Genomic DNA, 26,518 nt, shown 5'->3' on the forward strand with positions numbered 1-26,518 from the left:
TCCTCTACTCTACCTGTGTGCGTGCGTGCGTGCGTGTGTGTGTGTGTGTGTGATTGCATATTGCGACAAGACTGACCCATTTGAATCTAGAATGCAGTCGTATACAGAGTTCCACAAGCAACATGACTCCTTAAGTCTCATCAATTGCTTTAGATAAAGTGAAGTGATGGACCGACGCAGAAAATTTTGATTTTGCACGGAAAACTGAATATTTCACATGCACACACACACAGATGTTTTTTTCTCAGCTTATATGGCTTAGCATATGGTCCACTCTAAATGAAAAAGTTTAACAGCAGTTTTGTCACCATAGCTTTGGGGCAGGGGTGTAACTAAATACAAGCAGTCACATCCTGATTTGAAATCTGTTGGTCTCACCACTGGATTTATTGCGCGGCAGACGCACAGCACAATTTTGCCATACAAAATGTAAACGCAGAACAGTGCACCGTGCACGTCTATTCTATTCATCTCTCAAGTCAAACGATGGTGTGAGACTGGGGGAGAGCATACATACTGGACTTGGGGTGGATGGATGCCAACAACTGAGAGAAGAAGGTGTTTGGTTAAGTCATCGAGCGACAGCCTGAAAGGTGCGCGCGTTCAGATGCTCCGCTGGCACGGGCTTTTTTCCCTGGCAAGAGAGAGATAACGGGAGATGCTGCTGGAGTTGCTTTTGTGCCGTTCCGCTCTCTCTGCATTTGCCTAAGGGAGATGTGAAGAGGCTTAAAGTATGGCATGCAACGATGGTTTCTGCCAAGAAGGAGATGGTGACTGCGATGTACCCCAGTTATATTTCGACTCTCTTCTACCTTTTCTGCCTGACTGCTTGGTGAGTTCCTAAAATACATGATCTGGGGGGCTGATTTTCTCCTGTTAGATTGGCGCGAGCTGCTCTGGTGCCGCTGTCCATGGTCCTGAAGACTCTAGGTGCTGAAATCCAAAAGTGCTCTAACTGTGTCATATGGTTGTGACTCCCAATGTTGTCATCCATAGCCTGGGTATCGGGGAGGCTGCTGTCTTTCACGATAACAAACTATTTTGATTATTTGTGTCGTTTTTCAGTGTAAAGAGAATCTCTGGAACGATAAAAAAGGATGAGAGAATATACCCTGAGAATTTCACACGCATTTTAGACCGACTACTGGACGGGTATGACAACAGACTGCGACCTGGATTTGGTGGTAGGTACCTATCTGAAGCAGTGATAGTTTTCTGCTGTCAAATGAGTTTCTATGTGGCTCAGAGATGGTTGAAAATTGTTATCACTATTGTGCCAATGCTATTGAATAGTTTAGATAGGGTATGAGGTTGCAATCAAAATTCCATTGTATTTTTCAACCAGAGCTTTTCAATACTGTTGTGAAACATGTTGCTCTACTGAGTTACGAGCACGACCTCCCACAGATGTGCAACGACATTCCATGTTTCAAAAACTGAATTAACACTTTCTTATATTCACTGCTTTGACTCTTATGTGCGACTGAATGTTTAAGTGAGTTTAGTTATGTCATCGCTGTGGAAAAAGCCGCTTAATGCACAATTTAAGTAGAACGAGTGCAGATGTACTTTTCGTGTCTGTCAAATCCTCCACGAGCTCAAAGTATCAGACGCACGTTTAAAGACTATGCATTTAATGAGAAGCAACCTCTTTATCGTTCATTAGGCCTACAGCAGTGACATCTGACATGCATGCCGTTGTGCTTGAAAATACCTTAGGCTACGCTCTTCAACTCAACCCTAAAAAATATTACACCTCAGTAAACTTCACAACTCACCCTTCAAGTGTGCATAGCATAGGTTAGATACTGATCGGCTTGTTCCAGAGGTCTATGTTTTAAACCTATTTAGCTATTTTGCATTCCATTATCTGCATGCTTAGAAACTGGTGCAGGTTGTTAGGTAGGCATAAGCTATAGGCTATTGCATACAGGGCATTGCCGGCTATTTGGGTTAGTCGTTTTGGCACACATCCACACAGCACTACCAACCCAACTTTTGGCCCATGTTAGGCTGTTGCTGGGGTTTCATGTTTTACATATTATTCCAGGCCTACAGGTGAATACAGGTCAAATGAGGGTTGATGCTTAAAGGGTGGCCTAGCAAAACCAGAACTACTAGTCTAAGGTCTATTGGGGCTGTAATGGGATATGCCTAGGATATTATAGGGATTGTGAAACTGATTAAATTGTTCTCTCAATAGGTCCAGTGACAGAGGTGAAAACAGACATTTATGTGACAAGTTTCGGGCCTGTCTCTGATGTTGAAATGGTATGTACCAAATCAAGAATTTGAAACATATGAGTACCCGAAAATAAGTTTGACTGACCATGCACTTAACGTTTCATATAAGAATGAAGTCCCAAACTTAACTGTTTATTTCTGACATTTGCCAATTTCTGTCTTTTGGTTCCTCAGGAGTACACCATGGACGTGTTCTTCAGACAGACATGGATGGACAGGAGGCTGAGGTATGAGGGGCCTATCGAGATCCTCCGCCTCAACAACATGATGGTCTCCAATGTGTGGACTCCAGACACCTTCTTCAGGAATGGCAAGAAGTCTGTGGCCCACAACATGACTGCCCCCAACAGGCTATTCCGCATCATGAAGAACGGCACCATTCTTTACACCATGAGGTACTACATTTGCCAAAATGCTTTACACCCTGATGCCTACATTACCCAGCATGCCAGTGTTACAATGCTAAGTGCTATTCAGCCTACCTACAGTATCCATCCTAAAAGTAGGGCTCCACTGTATAGATATGATACATGTTTGAGTTCTGTTTAGACAGGTCCCAACTCTCTCCAACTCCCATTGGTTTTAATATGTTTGGGTGTATGTGTCCCCAATAGGTTGACTATCAGCGCAGAGTGTCCCATGAAGCTGGTTGACTTCCCCATGGATGGACATGCATGCCCTCTCAAGTTTGGAAGCTGTAAGTATGATATGACACTGTACGTCTTTTCTAATACTGTATCAGGAGTGACTTGATAACGTGGTTCTTCGTCCGTGTTATGATGACATGCATACTTCGGAACACTGTGTATTTATTCACATACATCCCAAAGCAAATCCACTTGTACTGTTTCTTAGTAGATCTTAAACCTGACACTGTTTACGTGTTTACATGCTTTCATAGTAAACTCATTTGTTCTTTGTCTTAATTAATTTAGTATGCAATGTTTAAAAAAACATATTTATACTTCAATGCACTAAATCTGTCCCAGTTCATCACATAAATGAAGTTGACTAATTGGGTTAGAAAAATATACCATTCTATTGTAATACTATTACCATATGAATTGTCAAATTCTTCCAGCTTTGTCATATTTGAGGATTTCAGACATATTCCCAGAGTGAGAAGTAATTGCTTTTCTGACTAAAATGCTAATAATACATTACATTCTTTTTGTACCAAAAACAGAACAAAGAAACCCAAAATCAGCACTATTATTCATAATAAGAGGTCAGCAAAACAGTGACTTATCTCCGATGAAAGGATCTCTCCAATGAGCCTTCTTTCTTGTCAGAAAACAGTAGTGATTCAAGATAACATCTGCTGAGGGGAAAACTAAAGAAAGGAACGAGGAATGAAGGATGGTTTTCCCATGCACTTCCCAATCCTCCCCCAATCTGTTATCAGCGATTGTGACATTGTAGAGGTAGAGGACAAAATAGATTCATCTGTTATCATTCTGTCACATTACTCTTGGTTTAAGATAGTACCTTCCCATCCCATCCTCCCATCCTGGCCCAGAGTCAGGGAAGTAGATGTTGGACCCGATGGTGTAAAGGTCAGAATCCCTCTCCTCGCCCCTGGTTAGCTCAGACCTATTCCGGTTCTCTCCAGAGCTGGTGTGTGTCGGAGCGCCGCGCAGCTTTCCGCTCCACAACATGCCCCAGCTGGCCCATTTTCCCGGCGCAGTTGGTGTCCTGCCGACTTCGAGTCCCCTGTGGGAAACGGCAAATGAGAACAACGTAAGGGGGCATGCGTAGCCGGAGACAGACCCTAACATAAACCCAAGCCTGTGTTCTCGTTTTTCTTTCAGCCCTGTCTTATAGGAACTCTCATGTCACATTTCACCGTTTTTGCAACATCTTTGCAACGTTGGATATGCAAAAACATTGTACCAGAGAGCTCGTGAGACCGGGTAGTTTGTTTAAAAGCCAACTCATTTGAGCACACAGTAGACACCCATGCCATCTAATACCATGCTATTGTACTACTCATTTTCAATCAAATTAGGGGGAAAAGATATCTGAAAATCCAGAGAGTGTACCATTTGAGGTAATCTTCAACATTTGCATGTATTAAGTCAGTGAGTGAAGTGCAGATCAAGTGGGGAAATCATGTGTGACTGGACTGCACACCATCACGTAAATATGTCTCTTTCAAATGCATTCTGATCACCTGACTAAATGGGGGAGATAGAAACATTTCTCATGTTCACAGAGTTTAGAGTTAAGAAGAGGATGTCACTGGCTTACAGTAGTCATTCTCTCATAAACTTAAATGTGACATTCTCTCTATCCTATAATAAAGCCTCTCCTCTCTCTCTGTCTCACTCTACAATTTAGAATTGGCCTCAACCCCCCCCCACTTGAGGGTTTAATCCAAATCTTTTCCTTCTCCACCCTCAGATGCATACCCTAAAACAGAGATGATCTATACCTGGACCAAAGGACCACAGTATTCAGTGGAGGTTCCCCAAGAATCCTCCAGTCTAGTGCAGTACGATCTCATTGGCCACACTGTCAGCAGTGAAGAGGTCAAGTCAATCACAGGTATGATGGGCTGGTGAAAGCTACCTACCATTGGTTAGATATAGTAGATATCCCCAACTCTGATGATGGTGATGCCATTCTTTGTTAATAATCATTTACATTTCTTCATCGGTTCTTACTTCAGTTTGGAATGTTTTCTCTACTTTGTCCAAATAACTGTTTGACACCATTTACCTCAGAGAACAGAGAAGACACAATAAAAACTCCATGCCACCAGAAGTCCATTAGTTCCTGTCCTCTTACTCATTGTCTCCTGCCAGTCATGAACTAATCAACTGCGATATCTATGGCTATCCGCCAGGTGAATACGTGGTGATGACAGTGCACTTCCACTTGAAGCGGAAAATGGGCTACTTCATGATTCAGACGTATATCCCCTGCATCATGACAGTAATCCTCTCCCAAGTATCCTTCTGGATAAATAAGGAATCAGTCCCGGCTCGAACAGTCTTCGGTAAGTATTACTCACAAATCCCGCCATTCTGTAGAATACGTCTGTTGAGAGGCAGAGAAGATGCAAATGTGAAGAGGGAAATGCCTCTTCTGTGCATCTCTCAGTCTCCATTTTTGTAACTGTGTAGCCAGAACATTCAACGTTCTGTCTTTAGCCTCTCACACAACCATTAAGGTCTACGATTAATTAAATGTGTGTTAAACTTCTATTTTTGTTATCCATCAAAGTGGCAGTTGCATTTGCAAATACGCCCATTTGTTTAGAAACAGAAGTGTTAGGTCCCCACAGTGGGTGGAGTCAGAAATTGAAGAGTACACCTCTAAGCTGGGAACCTTGTGCACCTTTCATGGAATTAGTGTACTTTACTTTACCAGATGTTCATCAAATATCCTCTGTCTGTTTGCTTGGTCTTCTATCAATTCCACAGCACTTTTCCCTTCGTTGCGTAATCAGGCTTTTACAAGTACTCTGTGTAAATCGGCATTTCTGTATTGCATAATTGAGTATCCATTTCTTGTATTATAGTCTTCAGTCTTATTCTTTTTCATGCCAAATTTAGTTTGCGGAACTGAAATGAACTTTAGCACTTAATTAACCTCTCTTGGCATTTTTTTTTGCGAGTTGTAGACACGGATGGAATTTTAGCTAGCTCGTGGCTAGTACTTTTTAGACGGGACTAGTAGAAAATGAGCCAAACTAGCCCGCCGGCTAGTAACATTTTTATCTTTTGAAATATCCCATAGCACAGATTTTGGACACGGGCTAGTAAAAATTGCTGTCTACTAGCCTGGCTGGCCAGTGCCCAAAATCCTTAAATTCCATGCCTGTTTGTAGAGGATTAGCTGTGTAGGATAGTGTCCTTTTAGGATAGAAGAAATCTAGTGCATGTGGCTGAGTAATTTAAGGTTAGTGGTTTCTGAGGCGTATTGTTGCCATCCTGCTAGCTTCTTCTATTCCTTCACTATTGATTGCTGGGATGTTGGTTATATGGGTGATTGCTGGGGTGTTGGTTTTATGGATGGTTGCAGGGGTGTTGGTTATATGGGTGATTGCTGGGGTGTTTATTAAATGGGTGGTTGCTGGGGTGTTGGTTATATGGGTGATTGCTGGGGTGTTGGTTTTATGGATGGTTGCTGGGGTGTTGGTTATGTGGGTGATTGCAGGGGTGTTGGTTATATGGGTGATTGCTGGGGTGTTTATTAAATGGGTGATTGCTGGGGTGTTGGTTATGTGGGTGATTGCAGGAGTGTTGGTTATGTGGGTGATTGCAGGGGTGTTGGTTATGTGGGTGATTGCTGGAGTGTTGGTTATGTGGGTGATTGCTGGAGTGTTGGTTATGTGGGTGATTGCAGGCGTGTTGGTTATATGGATGATTACTGGGGTGTTTATTAAATGGGTGATTGCTGGAGTGTTGGTTATGTGGGTGATTGCAGGCGTGTTGGTTATATGGATGATTACTGGGGTGTTTATTAAATGGGTGATTGCTGGGATGTTGGTTATATGGGTGATTGCAGGCGTGTTGGTTATATGGATGATTACTGGGGTGTTTATTAAATGGGTGATTGCTGGGGTGTTGGTTATATGGGTGATTGCTGGGGTGTTGGTTATGTGGGTGATTGCAGGGGTGTTGGTTATATGGGTGATTGCTGGGGTGTTTATTAAATGGGTGATTGCTGGGGTGTTGGTTGTGTGGGTGATTGCAGGGGTGTTGGTTATGTGGGTGATTGCAGGGGTGTTGGTTATGTGGGTGATTGCAGGGGTGTTGGTTATGTGGGTGATTGCAGGGGTGTTGGTTATATGGGTGATTGCTGGGGTGTTTATTAAATGGGTGATTGCTGGGGTGTTGGTTATGTGGGTGATTGCAGGGGTGTTGGTTATTTGGGTGATTGCAGGGGTGTTGGTTATTTGGGTGATTGCAGGGGTGTTGGTTATGTGGGTGATTGCAGGGGTGTTGGTTATGTGGGTGATTGCTGGAGTGTTGGTTATGTGGGTGATTGCTGGAGTGTTGGTTATGTGGGTGATTGCTGGAGTGTTGGTTATGTGGGTGATTGCAGGGGTGTTGGTTATATGGGTGATTGCTGGGGTGTTTATTAAATGGTTGGTTGCTGGGGTGTTGGTTATATGGGTGATTGCTGGGGTGTTGGTTTTATGGATGGTTGCTGGGGTGTTTATTAAATGAGTGATTGCTGGGGTGTTGGTTATGTGGGTGATTGCAGGGGTGTTGGTTATGTGGGTGATTGCAGGGGTGTTGGTTATGTGGGTGATTGCTGGAGTGTTGGTTATGTGGGTGATTGCTGGAGTGTTGGTTATGTGGGTGATTGCTGGAGTGTTGGTTATGTGGGTGATTGCAGGCGTGTTGGTTATATGGATGATTACTGGGGTGTTTATTAAATGGGTGATTGCTGGGATGTTGGTTATATGGGTGATTGCAGGCGTGTTGGTTATATGGATGATTACTGGGGTGTTTATTAAATGGGTGATTGCTGGGGTGTTGGTTATATGGGTGATTGCTGGGGTGTTGGTTATGTGGGTGATTGCAGGGGTGTTGGTTATATGGGTGATTGCTGGGGTGTTTATTAAATGGGTGATTGCTGGGGTGTTGGTTATGTGGGTGATTGCAGGGGTGTTGGTTATGTGGGTGATTGCAGGGGTGTTGGTTATGTGGGTGATTGCAGGGGTGTTGGTTAAATGGGTGATTGCTGGGGTGTTGGTTATGTGGGTGATTGCAAGGGTGTTGGTTATGTGGGTGATTGCAGGGGTGTTGGTTATGTGGGTGATTGCATGGGTGTTGGTTATGTGGGTGATTGCTGGAGTGTTGGTTATGTGGGTGATTGCTGGAGTGTTGGTTATGTGGGTGATTGCTGGAGTGTTGGTTATGTGGGTGATTGCAGGCGTGTTGGTTATATGGATGATTACTGGGGTGTTTGTTGTATGGGTGTCTATGAGGATGTGTGACTTTCATGAGCACCACTGTAAAATAATTGGAGGATATTCTGTTTGGGAAAAGTACTGTTTTGGCTGATCCAGTGGGGTTGGTAGTTGAAAATACAGTAGGTTTAATATCATGAGTAGGTAATTGCTCTTGCATGTGTTGATGGTAATATACATTTCTTTATGAGCACCCACTTTTTGGCACGTTGTTACATGCTAATCCACACGATGTTGGTTACTGCATCTGTTGCATCTGTGGGCCTATTCGTTTAGCCCGCTGACTTTCTTTCAGGGACACACACATCGCGAGTCAATGGGTTCTACTCATATCTCAGCAGCTGTAGAGGCCAGTGTGTGTTATTCCACAGCCACATTGATTCACACAACGCCCCAATGCTTCCCCTCAGTCCCCTCCCGTCTCAGTGGCAAGCTAATGAAACTGTCCAATATGTGACAGGAGGGTGTCGTGGGAACATAAATATTGTTGCATTGGCCAATCCCCCGGGCTGTGGGGCTGTTACAGTACTCTCGTCTCTCGAGTGTGCACTAACGCACAGGCTGACTGGCATTTTCTTCCCTTCTCTCCTCTTTCCACGATATAATGTTCCATTTTCTGACTCTGTGACTCCAAGCTTGGCACATATAATGGTTGTAGGACTATGTTTGGGAGGGAAAAAAATACATTGACTTGAGGTATGATTAGCAAAGCTCCCCCTGGAGGCTCAAGATGTTATTGTCTGGTGATGTTGGCGTCATATAAAACTAGCTTGGTCTCAGATATGTTTGTCCAATCAATGTCTGGCATGACAAAGGCCATGGGGGTTGGCAAAACAGCACAATCAGATCTGGGACCAGGCTAATGAAACTGGCTCCGCCTCTTGAACATGAACATTAACCATTATGTCCTAATCCAAGCAAACTTAATTAAAGCAATGAGACCCATTCTGTCCTAATCCAAGCAATTTTAAAGCAATAACTCCCATTCTGTCCTAATCCAAGCAATTTTAAAGCAATAACTCCCATTCTGTCCTAATCCAAGCAACTCTAAACCAATGAGACCCTTTCTGTCCTAACCCAAGCAACTCCAAACCAATGAGACCCATTCTGTCCTAATCCAAGCAACTCTAAAGCAATGCGTTTTAATCTTAACAATGTGTCACAAGATGAGGATTGAAAGTGCCTGTATTCCAATAGAAACAGGCATTACTCAAAAATTGGATTGTAATAGCTCATCTGATTAAATCAGTCACACCTCGTTAATCTGTACCAAGAACGATTGTGCCTCTGATCTCGCCAATTAACCCAATGAAAGACACGAATATGAACTAATATCCTAATATTAAAGCTAATATCTACCTCTGAATCATACATTACAGAATTGTCCGGTGGTCGGCTGAGTTTAGACACATAATTATGCTGCGAGTCACGTCAGAGCAGGTGGCCTGGCGGTACATATTGTGTCATATCTCGAACATGAAGGTGATTTTCTCTAAATCACAGTATAGCTATTTGCTAATAATCCCAAGGACAAGTGACCTACAAGTTTACTGTAGGTCACACCTACAAGTTTACTGTTATTGTAATGGTATGATCCTTGGCGCAGGTCGGATTGGTTATTGTTTAAAAAGGAATTAAAGAGGAGGGAAAGTAGGTATGCTACGTGGTCGCTAGGGCGATCTCATTAAGAGGGAACGCATTGGAAGCAAAGGTCAATAGGTCATTCTAGTGTCACAAACATTCCGTTTACTGTTTTTCATATTTAGCATTAAGGCTGTCATGCATTGCTTTGTGTGCTGAATTTTCTAAATCATTTTCATAGATTTTCTAAGAAGTTGTAGACCTGAACTAGCACACCTGATTCAATTAGTTAAGTGATTGATGATTAGTTGATCAGTTGAATCAGGTGTGCTAGCCCTGGAACAGATCAAATACATTGAACAGCTGGGGGTCCCTGTGGAAAGGTTTGAGTAATTCTGATATAGAGGATGGTTAGGCCTACTGTTTTAGTAGTTTAGTGTGTTGACATAACTTGTATTATTTTGCCTACAGCCAAGGTTAAACTTTTTCTCGTTTTCAGGCATCACCACAGTCTTGACCATGACCACGTTGAGCATCAGCGCGCGCCACTCCCTCCCCAAGGTCTCCTACGCCACAGCCATGGACTGGTTTATTGCTGTGTGTTTCGCCTTTGTCTTCTCCGCCCTCATCGAGTTCGCTGCCGTCAACTACTTTACCAACGCAGAGATGGAGAGACTGAAAAGGAAGCCGGCAAAATGCCCGCCGGCGCCACAAACAACCCCAGTGAAAGTGAAGGATATGGAGGAAGTTCTGCAGGTGAGACTTAAGACTTATTCTCATTCCCTTTACCCTTCAGAGACTGAAGTGTGCACTTGTGCACTCCACTTGCTAATTTGTTTGCTAATCTCATCAGATGGAGATTCAATTCAAGTCTAAAATATCAGAGATACTGAAATGCCATGTTTTTCAAACTTTCCGACTTGCTTTAAAGACTCTATTTTGTGACAGGGATGAGAATTAATAAAGGGTTTACAATGACTGGCATTTCATTAATCACATGGTGATCACCCATTCAAAGAAATGCATTTGCCTGTATTGGAAATGTCAGACAAAACCGTAACTGAAAGTTACTTTATCATTGATAGTTTGAAGTATCTCTCTCGCTTTCTCTGTACCTCTCTTTCTTTGTACCCCTCTCTCACTCTCTCCCCCTCTCCATGATCGCATGAGCTAGAAGCATGATGACGATTCGCTTCCTGAAGGCCAAATAAGAATAGTAAATGGTGGATACACATTAAGTCTGGCCTGTTTAGAGTACAGCTGTCTGCTTAGATCAATGCACGCCATTTGTAATCCAGCGCAGAGGCTTAGCAATATTATCCCTAAAAATAATAAATATGCTCTGAATGTCCTACATGTGCTTGCTTTCTTGTGATTTAAAAAAAACTCTCCAGCATTTTAAGATAAATGTGTTTTGAAGACGTGCGTTATAGAATGGGTAACGTGTTAAATAGTTATAATAATTGACCTATAGTTGCAATGTGATGCAAACATGTTATTGTTGTTAAGCATTTTACAATCTGTTCTCTTGAAAGCATATGCGGGCCTAAGTGCGTGTAATGGGGTTTGACCAAACATATTTTTCTTGAATTCATTACTCCATACATGAGGGATCTACCAGAAACACAGGCCTACTGTAGTAAGAACACAATCCTTCATTTGAGGGCATTACATTGTGCGGTGCTACATTTCTTGTGTCACAGTCCAACTGTTGATTGATGACTGATACCCACCAGAAAACAGCCATACATTCCCCTGTATGGCCCGACGACTACTTAAAGTTTCCCTGTGGATCTCAAATCCTTGTGTGGAATAATCTCGCCTGAATGCAGTTTAGTGACAACGGCACATCAATGGATTAGCAGGTTGCCACGGCAACGCAGCCGGGTCACGTGTATATAGGTTTCAGATGCCTCTTTTCCTAGAGAGCCGTGGCCCCAGCCCCAGTGTTGATTTCAGTGGGGAAATCTGCTCGGCATTAGGACCTGTGATGTATATTGATGTGGCGCAGATTTTTCGAAGCCTTTTACCTTCCAGCCATAGTGTTGTCAAACTTGGCCTAGAATCCACAGTTCTCCGCCTCACATCTCTCAGACAGGAGGCCATATGGTTAGCTGTTTAGCAACATTCCATTGGGGAGTCAGTGGGGGAATTATCACTGGTGAGGCTGTGGTTAGAGTGCAGCAGCTCCCTCTACTGGGGTTGAAATGCTATGATCGCTCTCAGGAGATGAGCTCTTTTGATGTTTTACTGTACTGCCTCACCGTCCCATGGAACCGTGCTTGTGACACAAGTTTGTGTGAAATTACGGAAGGCCTACCCAAATAGCATCTTTGAACTGGGTTATTCTACCATACAGACTAAAGTAAGCCAGTCATATTCAGGCCCATAGGCCAGGTTTAGAATGGGAGGTTCCTGGCTGTTTTTAACCTGATAGACCTCCAGCACTGAAAGGTCTATATAGTTCATATTTATCAGCACAATACAATTGTCATATTTTTCCTTACCACAAAGAATTAAGTGAAAACCTAATTTCAGTCAAATGTCTCCTCTTCGAGGTGTCTGTGCTTGTTGTTGCACAGTTCATTCACATCACTGCAATATGTGTTTCTTGCTTATTTTTCCTCCTCCACAGCATAACCCTGACACCAACGGTAACGCAGACACCAACGGTAACCTTCGAAAACGGATGAACTACATGTCCCAGCAAGACATCCAGAAAGCTGAGTCCAACAGCGAAGCAGCTACAGGGGTAACCAGGAGACAACCCCAGTCTGGCCAATCGTCTTCATCTACGGGGTCGACTGGGGACGCCATCATCCTACCACACTCCAGCCCCGGCCCTGCCAGCCAACCGAACACCTCCTTCACCACCCTGTCCGTCAAGAACACGCCCCCAGCTCCACCCACCACCCCGACAATACCAGCCAATCAGAGCCAGCCCAACGCTGACTCCTCCCTCCAGGACCTCCTAGGACCTAGACTGGAGCACATTCAACTGATGGGTAAAAATGAGCCCAAGCAGTCACCATGCTCCCAGCCGACCACCACCGGTATGGGCGGGACCAGTAAAATCGATAAGTACGCTCGCATCCTGTTCCCAGTGTCCTTCGGAGCCTTCAACATGGTCTACTGGGTGGTTTACTTGTCCAAAGACACCATGGAGGCCAAATTTCGAGGCCAAATCTAGTTTCTAGTGGTGATCTTGGGAATCATTTTCTACACAATGTATAGTGACGGGATAACAACAATGGGTTCTCTTGAATCCTATCAGAGCTCTGGAGAAACGGAAGATGACATGACAAGGAAACCAAACATGCTGGACAAGAGCCTTAAATAATTACACCTAGGAATACTAATCTCAGAACATCTGTTTGTTTCATTTTCTAGAGGGCTTCTGAGAATGAGCATGGGAACACAACCATTCCAAATATGTGATATTTGTTTGATTCAGACAACTAGGCCATACCCTGAGTGGCCATATCCAATATGCAATACAGTAACGGTTTGATGGATTGGTTAGTTGTTTTAATGTTAGTAAGTACCCTCGCTGAAGCAAAATACAGTAATACCTGATCTTAGCGAAACCTGCTAATAGATCCCTCTAGTCTTAGCAGGCGTTGCTACAATGACAAAGGATTAGGAGTCACAATATCGCTGAGGGTGAGCCGGACACACTACAAGTCACAAGGTGTCAAGAAGAACAGAGATGCATTGACAAGCAGATTTGGGGTGTATTTTCTCCCTTACTGATAAACACCAGTAGATATCTGGGTATGTGGTCATTTTGTTCTGGTATCAGAAGTAGATCCATTTTGTCCACTCCAATCTACTTTGCACTCCCAAGCCTGTACAGCGAACCTCGACCAAGCTTTGTTAACAAGCGTAGAATGAGGTTACCATACATGCTGGCCTACTTTGCTCAGTACCCTATAAACAACATTTCCAGGAGAGGTTCCTCTAAGTTCAATATTTTGAGTACATTCCCTCCAACAACATTCTAGGAAGTCTTTGGTTGAATGTTCAACTATGAAATTATGTGTTTTTCTTTTACGTAGTCTGTTTCTGGAACAGTGTATTTAATGTATTCATTAAACATGAAATAAGAATATTGATAACTCACAAAGGAATATATTGTAGGAATCTGGTGAAACTCTTTGTACCCTTTCATGTACAGTACGGTACCTGTTAATGTCCATCATGAGGTCAGAGGAAGGGTCATTCCCCATATCAGAATTTGTTACATTGGACGCATAGTAGTTGCATTCTACACCATCAGAGACCACAAGTTATGTTGGTTAGGGACTTGAGAGATGGGGAGGAAAGTGTATAGTGCCTATGCAATTCTCTCTGGGCGTTAGGTATCATTTCATAGTGCATTAGCCTTGAGTGCTGAGGGTCTTTAGGGTCCTATACCAACTTTGGACAGCTTTCCACTGATAAGGTACAAAGTTCAACATTTCTCAGTCCTAAACGTGCTATGTCCATTGCATCTATGCAACCTCTTATAGTAAAAGTATACTGCTGTCTATCCCTGAGGACAACTCATCTCTTGTTATCAGCTGAGGTGATGTCATCTACAGAGGCATGGTTAGTGACTATCCTGATGCCTGGTTTCCTGCTAATGGCTATTATCACCCAGACAGGTCTTACATAGTTGGCCCCTCAGTCACTGTTGACATAATAGTGCATTCATTTCCTGCAGGTGGGGCTCAAAATAGAGAGGCTGATAGACAGATCAAGATGTCTGCCTCAGCCTCATGTCTCCTTGATGCACTCATGTGTGAAATTGATTCTGCACTCCCAACTACACACACACACAATCACACATACAACAACACACACACACTCTTTAAGGAACTTGTTCGCAACAGGTGAGATGGTGTTTTTTGATGCATTTCTGTGTGTTCTATTTCCCAGCTGTCCCCATTTATTTTCTCCATCTCAATAAAACACCTTGCCTAGTGATTGATTGTGGGTGTCACGGGCAGTTTGCCTTGCTTGTTGAAATAATTTCAGGCTAGACGGCGGCCGGCTAATGAAAGTTGGGTCTTACCTAAAGAGTTCCTGGTTGCTGTTTGGGAGCAACAGAACAGAGGAGAAGTGTAGCGAGTCTAGTGTATATATGCAGAGAGCTCTTGCAGAGGATGTGGTTGACTGGTTACGTCTGATACAAAAGCATCCCCCTGGGTGTTCAGCCACACTACAGCAGAGGGGGAGGGAGGTCATTATGCTGACCCAGTAAAGGAACACATCGACATCACTGTTTTATTCGTACAGGCCCTCAGTATGTTGTTTGGTCTATGTCTTGAATATCTAAATGAGACTGCTTAGAAGAAGACCTGCGGATATGATGTGTTAACTCACCGCAAACCTAGGCCTAATCTGTCCACCGCTTAAGCACAATGGTTGAAGTTGAATAAATGTGGCCCCTAAAGAAGTTCTCAGAGACATGGTCCTGAAGGTCAGTAGATCAATTTATGGGACATAAGTTAGTTATAAAAGCAATGTACTTTCAATTCAATAATATGTGAGATTACTTTTCAGTGTAATTGTGTCTTACACGAAAGACTTGTGGGGTTTGTGTTTTTATGCGGCAAGCATCATTTCAGCTTGGAAATCACATTAGGCTTTCCTCCACCAATTTGAACATGTCTGTCATACTGGACTCAGCTACTGAGCTTTGTCTTTGTTTTCTGTTTTAGGGATGATTTCACAGACCTAGATAAGCCTATTCCTATCTACTGCCACTGGAAGAGAGTCAGATTTGGTAATTGACTTAGCAATGTAAGTCTTTGTCTCTGAGAGTAACTGGAGATAGATTTGTTTTCATTGTGCAAGCAGTTATGTGAGCAAATATCCATAAACGCTCCTTGGACTGCCTCCAGAACCAAGCCCAGGCGAGGAATAAAACAGCAAGAAGGATTGGGATGGCATACACGTAGGTGGAATAAAAAAGGCATTGTTACTTCTTTCCAAGAGGTCAACCCTCACACAAAATGGTGAACTCCTCCTGACTGTACATACTCACAACACTAACCGAATGTCTTTGTACAAAATACTGACGTTGTGTGTTTTTGTAGTCAAGAGAATATTTACCATTGCGATTGGCTATGCAAGACTAACATGTTAAAATTGTGATATAGTGCAGGTGCCCATTCTGGGTCTTCTGAGAGGAAGTGACATCACTCTCAGCCAAATAAACAGAGTGCATAATGTGACATTGATGGGTCTGGTTTCTTGATCTTCTCTTTCTATATTGTTAAAGTAATTCATATGTTATATGAAATGTGGTGCATAAAAAAAATCTGAATCTCTTGGTGTAAATGTTTAATGGCATCCATGTTAGTACCACTTCAGTCATGGTCCTCAAACCTCACCCCTTGCTCAGGTAAAAAACATCAACCATCCAGTTCAGTTCTCTGTTTTTGGACTTCCTAACCCTTATGGCTAAAATGTTAGTAACGGCAGTGACAGCCCTGGCCTTAATTTAATATAATATTGCCTGTAAATAACATGAACAGTTTGTTGGTGCTCGACTCGAGAGGTAATTTCACAAAGCAATTAAAGCATAATTAAGAAAAATGACAAATTACTTCATAGATGGTTAGCTGAGGGCTTGTCATTGACAAGTGCCAGGCAATAAGCTGAGGGGCTATGACTCATGCTTGTTATGTCCTGCTGCTGCTCTCCCAATTTTACACAGACACATCTCACTGGTTAGCATGTCACAGCAGTCAATGATGTGTAAGCAACTCGGCAGCATCCATAACTGGAGTGAAATGAGAACATTTCTCAATTAGCGGAGTATTGTGTCTGAGTACAGTCTTGGCATTTTTTTTCTTGACCCAGAACAGTTTTGACTGGTCATGTAGTCCTTTTGTTTTTTGGGGGTTATGGTAAGACCGTTATGCGTTTCATAATCAAGGGTAATATTTAATTTTCTTGAAATTATTGGAATTCTACCTTGTTTCCTACCTTTGCCAATATCAACACACATCCTCCTCACTCCTCCCCCTGGTACATAAAAAGGCATATAATTTAGGTCAATACACTAGTCTGTCCTGCTTTAAATATGTTTAGTATTATGCCCCCTGCTGACATTCAATTATGTTACACCAGAAACTTAAAATAATGTGGGAGTGGTCATTATGAAGTCTTACCAAGATTTTATAGTCAGAATGTTCTCAGTAATGTGTCTTGCTTTCTAACCTAAAAAAGGAGAATTGTGCATTGTTCTCTTAGAAAAATGTAAAGTTCCAGGTGAAATAGACAATAGAAACTCAGACATATTTTGATAGTTTGTGACCTCTGAAGTGACTAGGGCAGGGGTCTCCAGTGGTGGAAAAAGTACCCAATTTTCATACTTAAGTAAAAGATACCTTAAAAGAAAATGACTCAAGTAAAAGTGAAAGTCACCCAGTAAAATACTACTAGAGTAAGTCAAAGTATTTAAATGTACTTAAGTATCAAAAGTAAAACTATAAATCATTTAAAATGTATTGTATTAAGCAAACCAGACGACACGATTTTCTAGTTTTTTATTTATTTTTACGGATAGCCAGGGGCACAGTTCAACACTCAGACATAATTTACAAACAAAGCATTTGTGTTTAGTGAGTTTGCCAGATCAGAGGCAGTAGGGATGACCAGGGATGTTCTCTTGATAATTGCGTGAATTAGACAATTTTCCTGTCCTTCTAAGCAATCAAAATGTAACGAGTACTTTTGGGTGTCAGGGAAAATGTATGGAGTAAAAAGTACATTCTTTTCTTTAGAAATGTAGTGGAGTAAAAGTAAAAAGTTGTCAAAAATATAAATAGTAAAGTAGATACCAAAAAATAACTTAGGTAGTACTTTAAAGTATGGGGGTCTCACACCGGTAGATCGCAAGCTATAACAGTAGCTCGCAGCCCACCTATGAGTAGCTATCCAAGCAATTCTAAAAGGACATTACAAAAAAATGTATGTGTTCCATCAAAAACTGTCAAACATAAAGCTCCTGGCTACTATCCAATAAAAGCCACTGACATTATCCCATCCCTGGTTAGCCACTATTGCCAATATTGGTTTAAAAAGCCAAACGTAAAACAATATCTGCCAATTAATTTCCAGCAATATGGATGTCTGTCTGTTTGGTGCACACATTTGTCTATCACTCCGTATGTAGCCAGTTATGCTAATGATAACAGTCTTGTGGGTAGACCAGAAAGACTTTCCCCAAAAATTCTCAATTATGTTAACTGCAAATAGACTTACCTGACAAAGATATCAGGAATATTTGTATCAATTGTGTGGCCATTGCAAACTCTGCAATGACATGCTGCAGCAGCAGGCCTAACAGCAGAAACATCACTAGACAGACACGTTTCTCTCTTGCTTAATGAGTAATTAAAGGAAAATTACACTCAAATCTAAATGTTTTTTTCCCCCACACCTCAAAATTGGTCTTCTGATGTGATTTAAGCACTGACATGGGCTCAGAACATCCATTTTTGTTGTTTCTCTATGAATAATTGAAAATAGAGAGTAAAAATCTAAAACCAGGAAAAATAAAACTGAGAAAATAACTGAATATTGGAAAATACAAAAAGCTATTTTATGGGGCCCACTTAGAGCTGTTTATTAACCATTATTTTATCAGGTATATTGACAGAAAATACACATATTATACACTAAGGACCCAGGGAAGAGTTGCAGGGTAGAGGAGAAGAAAATAATGATCCTATTTCAAAGCTATATGAGTAGCTCGCGAAATGTTTTAGTTGCTAGAAAAGGTTGGAGACCCCTGAATTAGGGAATATTCCTAGATTGATTCAAGAACAAGAGAGTGCTAGGGCACCTGCGGTTCTTTGACACCTAGCAAGTTCACACACATCCATACACTTTCCCTTGTTGTTCTGTTGTTCATATATTTAGGTTATTCTCAAACCTCGAAAAGTCCAATTTTGATGGGGATTTTTTTATGTTCATTCGATTGAACTGCCTGTAGCTCAGGACCTGAAGCAAGGATATGCATATTATTGATACCATTTGAAACACCGATCCCGTAGAGGTTAATTCACATACATGTGTACGATTCATCTGTGGAATTACATAAAACTGGAGGAGAGAAGAGAGAAAAATAATACAGAAAATGTTTCTGTATGGATTTTATCGTTTCATTTATGATTTCACCTGCAAATCCAAGTGGAGTGAAATATGAAAGTTTGGGAGTGTCACTTTCAGGCATGTGCCAAGCCTGTTCCCTAGTTGCATCTGTAAGTAATCCATTTTCTTTATTTTGTACCTCATAATTCAGTTGTTTCTATTGCTTCATATCAGGGGAAGCATTTGGGGTTGCCATTACACTTGAGCAAACAACACAAAAGCTACACCTCCATTATTTCTAATTATGTGCAAAACATGTTTCATCATTTAAACATCATTATTTCAGCGAGACCTATCCATGTAGGTGTGTAACCCGTTTTAATTAATGAATGTATTTATTCCTCCTAGAGTGCATACTTAATTGGAGTGCAATAAGCAACACCTGCAACTGAGGAAAAGCTATGCATTTGTGAAGCACGACTGAGTTCATGTTACCATCTCGGTCAGGGCACAGTAATCATATGCATTTATTAAATATTGCAAAATGTTTAACAGATTCATGAACAACACAATAATAAGGTACGGTAACTGACAAAATAAAGGAAACCCCCCAACATAATGCATCTTAATAGGGAGTTGGGCCACCACGAGCCAGAACAGCTTCAATACGCCTTGACATACAGTAGATTCTACAAGTATCTGGAACTGTATTGGAGGGATGCCACACCATTCTTCCACGAGAAATTACATAATTTGGGGTTTTGTTGATATTGGTGGAAAACGCTGTCTCAGGCATCGCTCCAGGATTTGTTCAATTGGGTTGAGATCTGGTGACCAATATAGGGCATGGCATATGGCTTACATCGTTTTATTGCTCAACAAACTATTCAGTGCCCTGTGAATGGGGGCATTGTCATCCTATGGGGGCATAGCCATGGTAGCCAAAATAATGGCCTGCCCAGGATTTTATACATGATCCTAAGCATCATGGTATTTTAATTGCTTAAGTAAGTCAGGAACCACACCTGTGTGGAAGCACCTGCTTCCAACTTGTAAGTCGCTCTGGATAAGAGCGTCTGCTAAATGACTTAAATGTAAATGTAAATATACTTTGTATCCCTTACCTGTATGTCAAATGTCATCATTGTATTTAACCTTTTTGTCACTTTTTTTTTTTACAGGGACAAGTCCTACATACCACCTTTCTCATCAGAGAAGGTTTCTCTATGAAAGTACAGGTTCTAAAAGGGTTTTCTGTTGGGTGAACAGGTTCTACCTGGAAAGGGTTCTACAGGGACAAGCCATAGAACCCTTTATGAAAGGTAGAATGTTTTTCCAAATGTGCCTTTGTGACCTCCTAAAGCAAATCCTTCAGTGATAGACAGGGACAGGGATAATAAGTCTTCTTCATTTGACATATTTGAAGACTAATGTAGTCGGAAAAGGAGACAATAAATGGTGAGAAATGAATGTATTACACCAGGGAACATCCTGTAACATTATGGTAATAATATAGCTAGCTACAAAGTACATTGAATTAATAAGCCAATTTTGTAACAAATTGAGCAATTATACATACTTCATTGAACCCATTAGCCTTGTAACCTCTCTATCTCTCTCATTGTTGTTCTCTCACACCCTCGCTCTCCCTCTCACTCATACATAAACACACACACACACCACACAATCCTTGCTACCTGTAAAGATGTAACACGGTTTGTCTTTTCCTCCATGGAGCAGTGTGGTCTTTATCAGTGTCACAGACCCTCGACAGCCTCTTCATCTGTATTCTGCAAGGCTTGTTGCTGAGGCAACAGGCGTGAGACAATTCTGGCAGTTCCAGCAACATGTGTGGGATCAGCTGACCAAAACGATGATAATGTACGGCTGATTTAAGTGTATCATTTATATGTTCTCATAAATCAATGATTGATGTTAATTGCCCTTGTTATACATTTTCCTCATATTTCCAGTATGTATAGTTTAGATACACAATTACTGTAGCATCTTATCTTGCCATTTTATAATAATGTAAATGCATGAATGCCCAAAATCATTATGTAAGGAGAATATGTACAAATTGAGGACAGAGGATTCTTATGAGACATACCATGATGACAATGAGACCCTCCAGAATCCAGGAGAGGGCATGATGAGTGGCTGGTCTATTTTGAATGCACCATATCTTGGCTGGTAACATTGCAATCTTCCCCTCACATATGATATACCTATATTATGTGAAACAATTTAGAAAATAAATATTAAGAGTAAAGATCATTTTATATAAAAATACAAAACAAACATGGGAAGTGATCTGTTGAGTTACAGTAATATGTGTCTCCAGCAGAGGACGCTGTCATCACCGTCATCATCGATAGTCCCACAGTCTTTATTAGAGAATGTCATGGCACCCTCAGGTTACCCCATTGGATCACAGCAAAAATGTGACCTTTTTCAAATACTTTTTTTTTGTTGTCTGCTTGTTGTGGTTAATTAAAAACTAAATTTAAGAAAAGTACAACATGTCTAAAGATGACTTTTCAACATTGCCTGCTCCCAAGCGTTCTCATTACTTGGAAAAACTTAATATTGTATGGCTACCCGCATGCCCCTTTTCATGGCGGCGCTAGAAGCCACCTGAGAGAATGAGTGCTAGCAAGCTACCAACCGGAACATTAAGCTAGGCAAGACCAACAACACAAACAAACAAACTATACAGCTACAAGTACTTAGTTGAGTTACAAACAGACTATACTAAACAAGTTAAGTCTTTCCTGTGATGAAATGTTTTCCACACACATAGCTACGTGTAGCCTTCTTGGACACTGAGTCCCAACAATTGCCACTCCCACATCGTATAGCCAAAAGCCACAGGGCTCTTCTCGCAGGCTCCATTTCCCTACATGGGAGCATTGTGAACCTTAGGTTGGAATGTTTGACCTAGTTACATGTAGACTGAACAATACAGCAGCTTTTTGGCATGCTTTCTTATTTCTGTATAACTAAGAAAAAGATTATGAAGTTGTCTCTTTTACAATGGGGGTCAATGGGAAAGAATGTTGTTTCCCTAATTTGTGGGCGTGGTCTTCTTCTTCTTCTATGACATAATGGCGGTCCGCAAACAAACGTTAAAGCTGCATGCCGCCACCTACTGTGCTGGAGTGTGTGGTCAATCACGGTTTACGACATTTCTAAATCCTCCTACCTAACTCAGTACTTCTGAGAAAATAAAAAATAGCGCTACTAACTTCTAATAAATCCTCCCCATCCCCAAAATCCCTTCCAAACCTCCCAAACCCCATCCAATCTCATTGACCCCCCCCCCTAATCTTTCCCTCCCTTTTAAAATACTTACAACAATATAACAACACATCCTCCACCGTTTCATCACCATACACTCCAGACACAAACCATTCACATGCTTGCCAACCAGATGTAATGACGAGTTTGAATCTTGATTCAACAACCTTTCTTTGGAGGGCTCAGAGTCCCATCTTTTCTTCCACACGTCTATCAAAATGGCTTTGATCTTACATTTGGCCTCACCTCTACCCAGTGGAACATTAATAACAATCATATCTAATTTCAAAGCTCTTTTGGCTAACTGGTCTACAATTTCATTCCCTTCCACACCCGTATGTGCTGGGACCAGTGGTGGAAATAGTACTCAATTGTCATACTTTAGTAAAAGTGAAGATACCTTAATAGAAAATGACTCGGGTAAAAGTGAATGTCACCCAGTAAAATACTACTTGAGTAAAAGTCTAAAAGTGTTTGGTTTTAAATATACTTAAGTATCAAAGTAAATGGATTTGCTAAAATGTACAAAAATTATAAATCATACAAACTAGATGGCACAATATTATTTTTATTGGCGGATAGCCAGGAGCACACTCCAACACTCAGCCATAATTTACAAACAAAGCATTTGTGTTTAATAACTTTTACAGATCAGAGGCAGTAGGGATGTCCAGGGATGTTTTCTAGATAAGTGTGTGAATTGGACCATTTTCCTGTCAAAATGTAACAAGTACTTTTGGGTGTCATGGAAAATGTATGGAGTAAAAAAGTACAGTATTTTCTTTAGGAATGTAGTGAAGTAAAAGTTGGCAAAAATATAAATAGTAAAGTACAGATACCCAAAAAAACTACTTAAGTAAAACTACATTAAAGTACTACTTAAGTACCACTGGCTGGGACCAAACAGTTTCTCAATTATACATAATACATAATAACATAATACATAATAACCTCCAATAGTAGGTCACTCCTATTAGATTTACCAGATGATAAACTATTCAATAGAGACAGAGAATCTGAGCATACTATAATTCTAACAGGTTGTACGTCCTCCACCCACTTGAGGGCAATTACTATCGCCAACATTTCAACTGAGAATACTGACAGTTCATCTTAGTCATCTACGTATATGCACATCCTTGGATCCATCTGTGAAAAGCGGTAAAAAAAGCATTAAAACTTCTACTGATGTAATTGTCCACCATTTTTTCTATATCACTGACTTCTAACCAATCTTTCCTTTTCTCAACCAAGGTTTGATCAACAAAAGGATCTGGGAGCAACCATGGAGGAACATCCCCTATCACCACAGAAGGGCCAACCTCCAACTCCCCCAAACCACTCTCATCAGCAAGCTTTACAACTGTCCAACAAAAACCCCCACCTTGTCTACTAGTATATTCCCAACAGTCATCTAGAACAGTAGCAGTGGGATGCTCAATCTCACAGCCTTTCAACCTAACCCAATAAGCGAATTAAATGTTTTTAAGCCGTATATTCAAAAGCATCTCACCTGCCTCCACTAGTAAGGCATATACAGTGGGGAGAACAAGTATTTGATACACTGCCGATTTTGCAGGTTTTCCTACTTACAAAGCATGTAGAGGTCTGTCATTTTTATCATAGGTACACTTCAACTGTGAGAGACGGAATCTAAAACAAAAATCCAGAAAATCACATTGTATGATTTTTAAGTAATTAATTTGCATTTTATTGCATGACATAAGTATTTGATCACCTACCAACCACTAAGAATTCCGGCTCTCACAGACCTGTTAGTTTTTCTTTAAGAAGCCCTCCTGTTCTCCACTCATTACCTGTATTAACTGCACCTGTTTGAACTCGTTACCTGTATAAAAGACACCTGTCCACACACTCAATCAAACAGACTCCAACCTCTCCACAATGGCCAAGACCAGAGAGCTGTGTAAGGACATCAGGGATAAATTGTAGACCTGTACAAGGCTGGGATGGGCTACAGGACAATAGCCAAGCAGCTTGGTGAGAAGGCAACAACTGTTGGCACAATTATTAGAAAATGGAAGAAGTTCAAGATGACGGTCAATCACCCTCGGTCTGGGGCTCCATGCAAGATCTCACCTCGTGGGGCATCAATGATCATGAGGAATGTGAGGGATCAGCCCAGAACTACACGGCAGGACCTGGTCAATGACCTGAAGAGAGCTGGGACCACAGTCTCAAAGAAAACCATTAGTAACACACTACGCCGTCATGGATTAAAATCCTGCAGCGCACGCAAGGTCCCCCTGCTCAAGCCAGCGCATGTCCAGGCCCGTCTGAAGTTTGCCAATGACCATCTGGATGATCCAGAGGAGGAATGGGAGAAGGTCATGTGGTCTGATGAGACAAAAATAGAGCTTTTTGCTCTAAACTCCACTCGCCGTGTTTGGAGGAATAGAAGGATGAGTACAACCCCAAGAACACCATCCCAACCGTGAAGCATGGAGGTGGAAACATCATTCTTTGGGGATGCTTTTCTGCAAAGGGGACAGGACGACTGCACCGTATTGAGGGGAGGATGGATGGGGCCATGTATCGTGAGATCTTGACCAACAACCTCCTTCCCTCAGTAAGAGCATTGAAGATGGGTCGTGGCTGGGTCTTCCAGCATGACAACGACCCGAAACACACAGCCAGGGCAACTAAGGAGTGGCTCCGTAAGAAGCATCTCAAGGTCCTGGAGTGGCCTAGCCAGTCTCCAGACCTGAACCCAATAGAAAATCTTTGGAGGGAGCCGAAAGTCCGTATTGCCCAGCGACAGCCCCGAAACCTGAAGGATCTGGAGAAGGTCTGTATGGAGGAGTGGGCCAAAATCCCTGCTGCAGTGTGTGCAAACCTGGTCAAGAACTACAGGAAACCTATGATCTCTGTAATTGCAAACTAAGGTTTCTGTACCAAATATTCAGTTCTGCTTTTCTGATGTATCAAATACTTATGTCATGCAATAAAATGCAAATTAATTACTTAAAAATCATACAATGTGATTTTCTGGATTTTTGTTTTAGATTCCTTCTCTCACAGTTGAAGTGTACCTATGATAAAAATTACAGACCTCTACATGCTTTGTAAGTAGGAAAACCTGCAAAATTGTCAGTGTATCAAATACTTGTTCTCCCCACTGTACATATGTTGATTGAAATGCACCAATACATATCCTTAAAGCTATATACTGGATTCTGTCCAGCCTCTGAAGCCAACTCTTCGCTGCTGTTCCATAAACTATACACCCATAATCAATTGTAGTCCTGATCAGAGCTCTATAAATATCAATCAACGATTGTCTGTCAGCACCCCATTCATAACTAGAGACCGCGTGCATAAGATTAACTACCTTCTTTCACTTTGTTTCAACATTTATGACATGATATTTCCATGTATATCACTCATTGAACCATAGACCCAAAAATGTGTACTTAGAAATTGGCTGTCCATACAGAAACAACTGTATATTATCAGCAACTTTCCTCTTCTTCTACTGACAATTTAAAACCCCAGTCAATCGAACATCTTTCAACATCCATTATAGCTTCTTGAATAGATTTGATCACAAGAGACTTTCCTTTTCGTTTTTCCAAATAGCTCCATCATCAGCATATAGGGATGACCCAATACCCCTGCCTACATTCGAAAACACATCATTAATCATAATGTTGTACAAAATTGGACTGATAGCGCTACCTTGAGGAATACCATTGTCAACTCCATAGCCGTCAGATAAAATGGATCCTATTTTAACTCTAAAAGAGTGATTAAATAAGAAGGCCAAAACCCAGTTATATAATCTCCCACCAATACCAAGTCATTCCATCTTAATTAGTAGGCCTTCTCTCCACATAGTGTCATAAGTCTTTTCAATGTCAAAAAAGACAGTAGCTATTACTTCTTTCAAGACCAGAGTTTTTTTTACTTCATTGCTCACCTTTACCAATGCATACAAAGTATATCTACCTTTACAGAATCCACTTTGAAAATTACTCAATAAATGTCTTTGTTCCATGAAATATGACAATCATCTTTTCCATCAGTTTACACAAGTTAGAGGGCAGTGCTTTTGGTCTAAAACTATCAGCACATGAAGGCTCCTTACCAGGCTTTACAAAAGGTAAAATTACTGCATGTTTCCAACCAGAAAGTAGAACCCTCTCACTCCAAATCTTGTTAAATAATCCCAGGAGAACATGTATGACCTCTACAGGTAGATGCTTAACCATTACATGGCACAACCTGGGGCTGTATATCCACAGCCTATTAACACATCTCATCTATGCTATAAACAGCATCCAAAGAAGAGTCAACTGTATTCCTTTTCTTATACACATTAAAATTATCATTTAAAATCTCACACCTGCGTTG

The 26,518-nt window shown here is 41.4% G+C and overlaps 1 protein-coding gene across 1 annotated transcript; it reads left to right on the forward strand.

Moving 5' to 3' along the window:
* Nucleotides 1-133: 133 nt before the first annotated feature.
* On the forward strand, nt 134-15,977 carry LOC139574421 (gamma-aminobutyric acid receptor subunit alpha-6-like). Its single transcript, XM_071398971.1, has 9 exons — nt 134-832; nt 1,066-1,184; nt 2,204-2,271; nt 2,419-2,639; nt 2,859-2,941; nt 4,648-4,791; nt 5,093-5,245; nt 10,254-10,510; nt 12,390-15,977. Exons 1-9 carry the CDS (start codon nt 747-749, stop codon nt 12,942-12,944), a joined length of 1,686 nt encoding a protein of 561 aa, XP_071255072.1. The 5' UTR covers nt 134-746; the 3' UTR covers nt 12,945-15,977.
* The last annotated feature ends 10,541 nt before the right edge of the window (nt 15,978-26,518 follow it).

The sequence above is a fragment of the Salvelinus alpinus genome, chromosome 4, assembly GCF_045679555.1.
Source record: "Salvelinus alpinus chromosome 4, SLU_Salpinus.1, whole genome shotgun sequence".
Lineage (NCBI taxonomy): Eukaryota > Metazoa > Chordata > Actinopteri > Salmoniformes > Salmonidae > Salvelinus > Salvelinus alpinus.

Bases quoted from the DNA above. Each gene is read 5' to 3' on its own strand.
- LOC139574421 (XM_071398971.1), top strand. From the start codon at position 747: ATGGTTTCTGCCAAGAAGGAGATGGTGACTGCGATGTACCCCAGTTAT. The intron at 4,792-5,092 runs GTATGATGGGCT...GCTATCCGCCAG, and splicing joins AGAGGTCAAGTCAATCACAG to GTGAATACGTGGTGATGACA. The intron at 5,246-10,253 runs GTAAGTATTACT...TCTCGTTTTCAG, and splicing joins CCCGGCTCGAACAGTCTTCG to GCATCACCACAGTCTTGACC.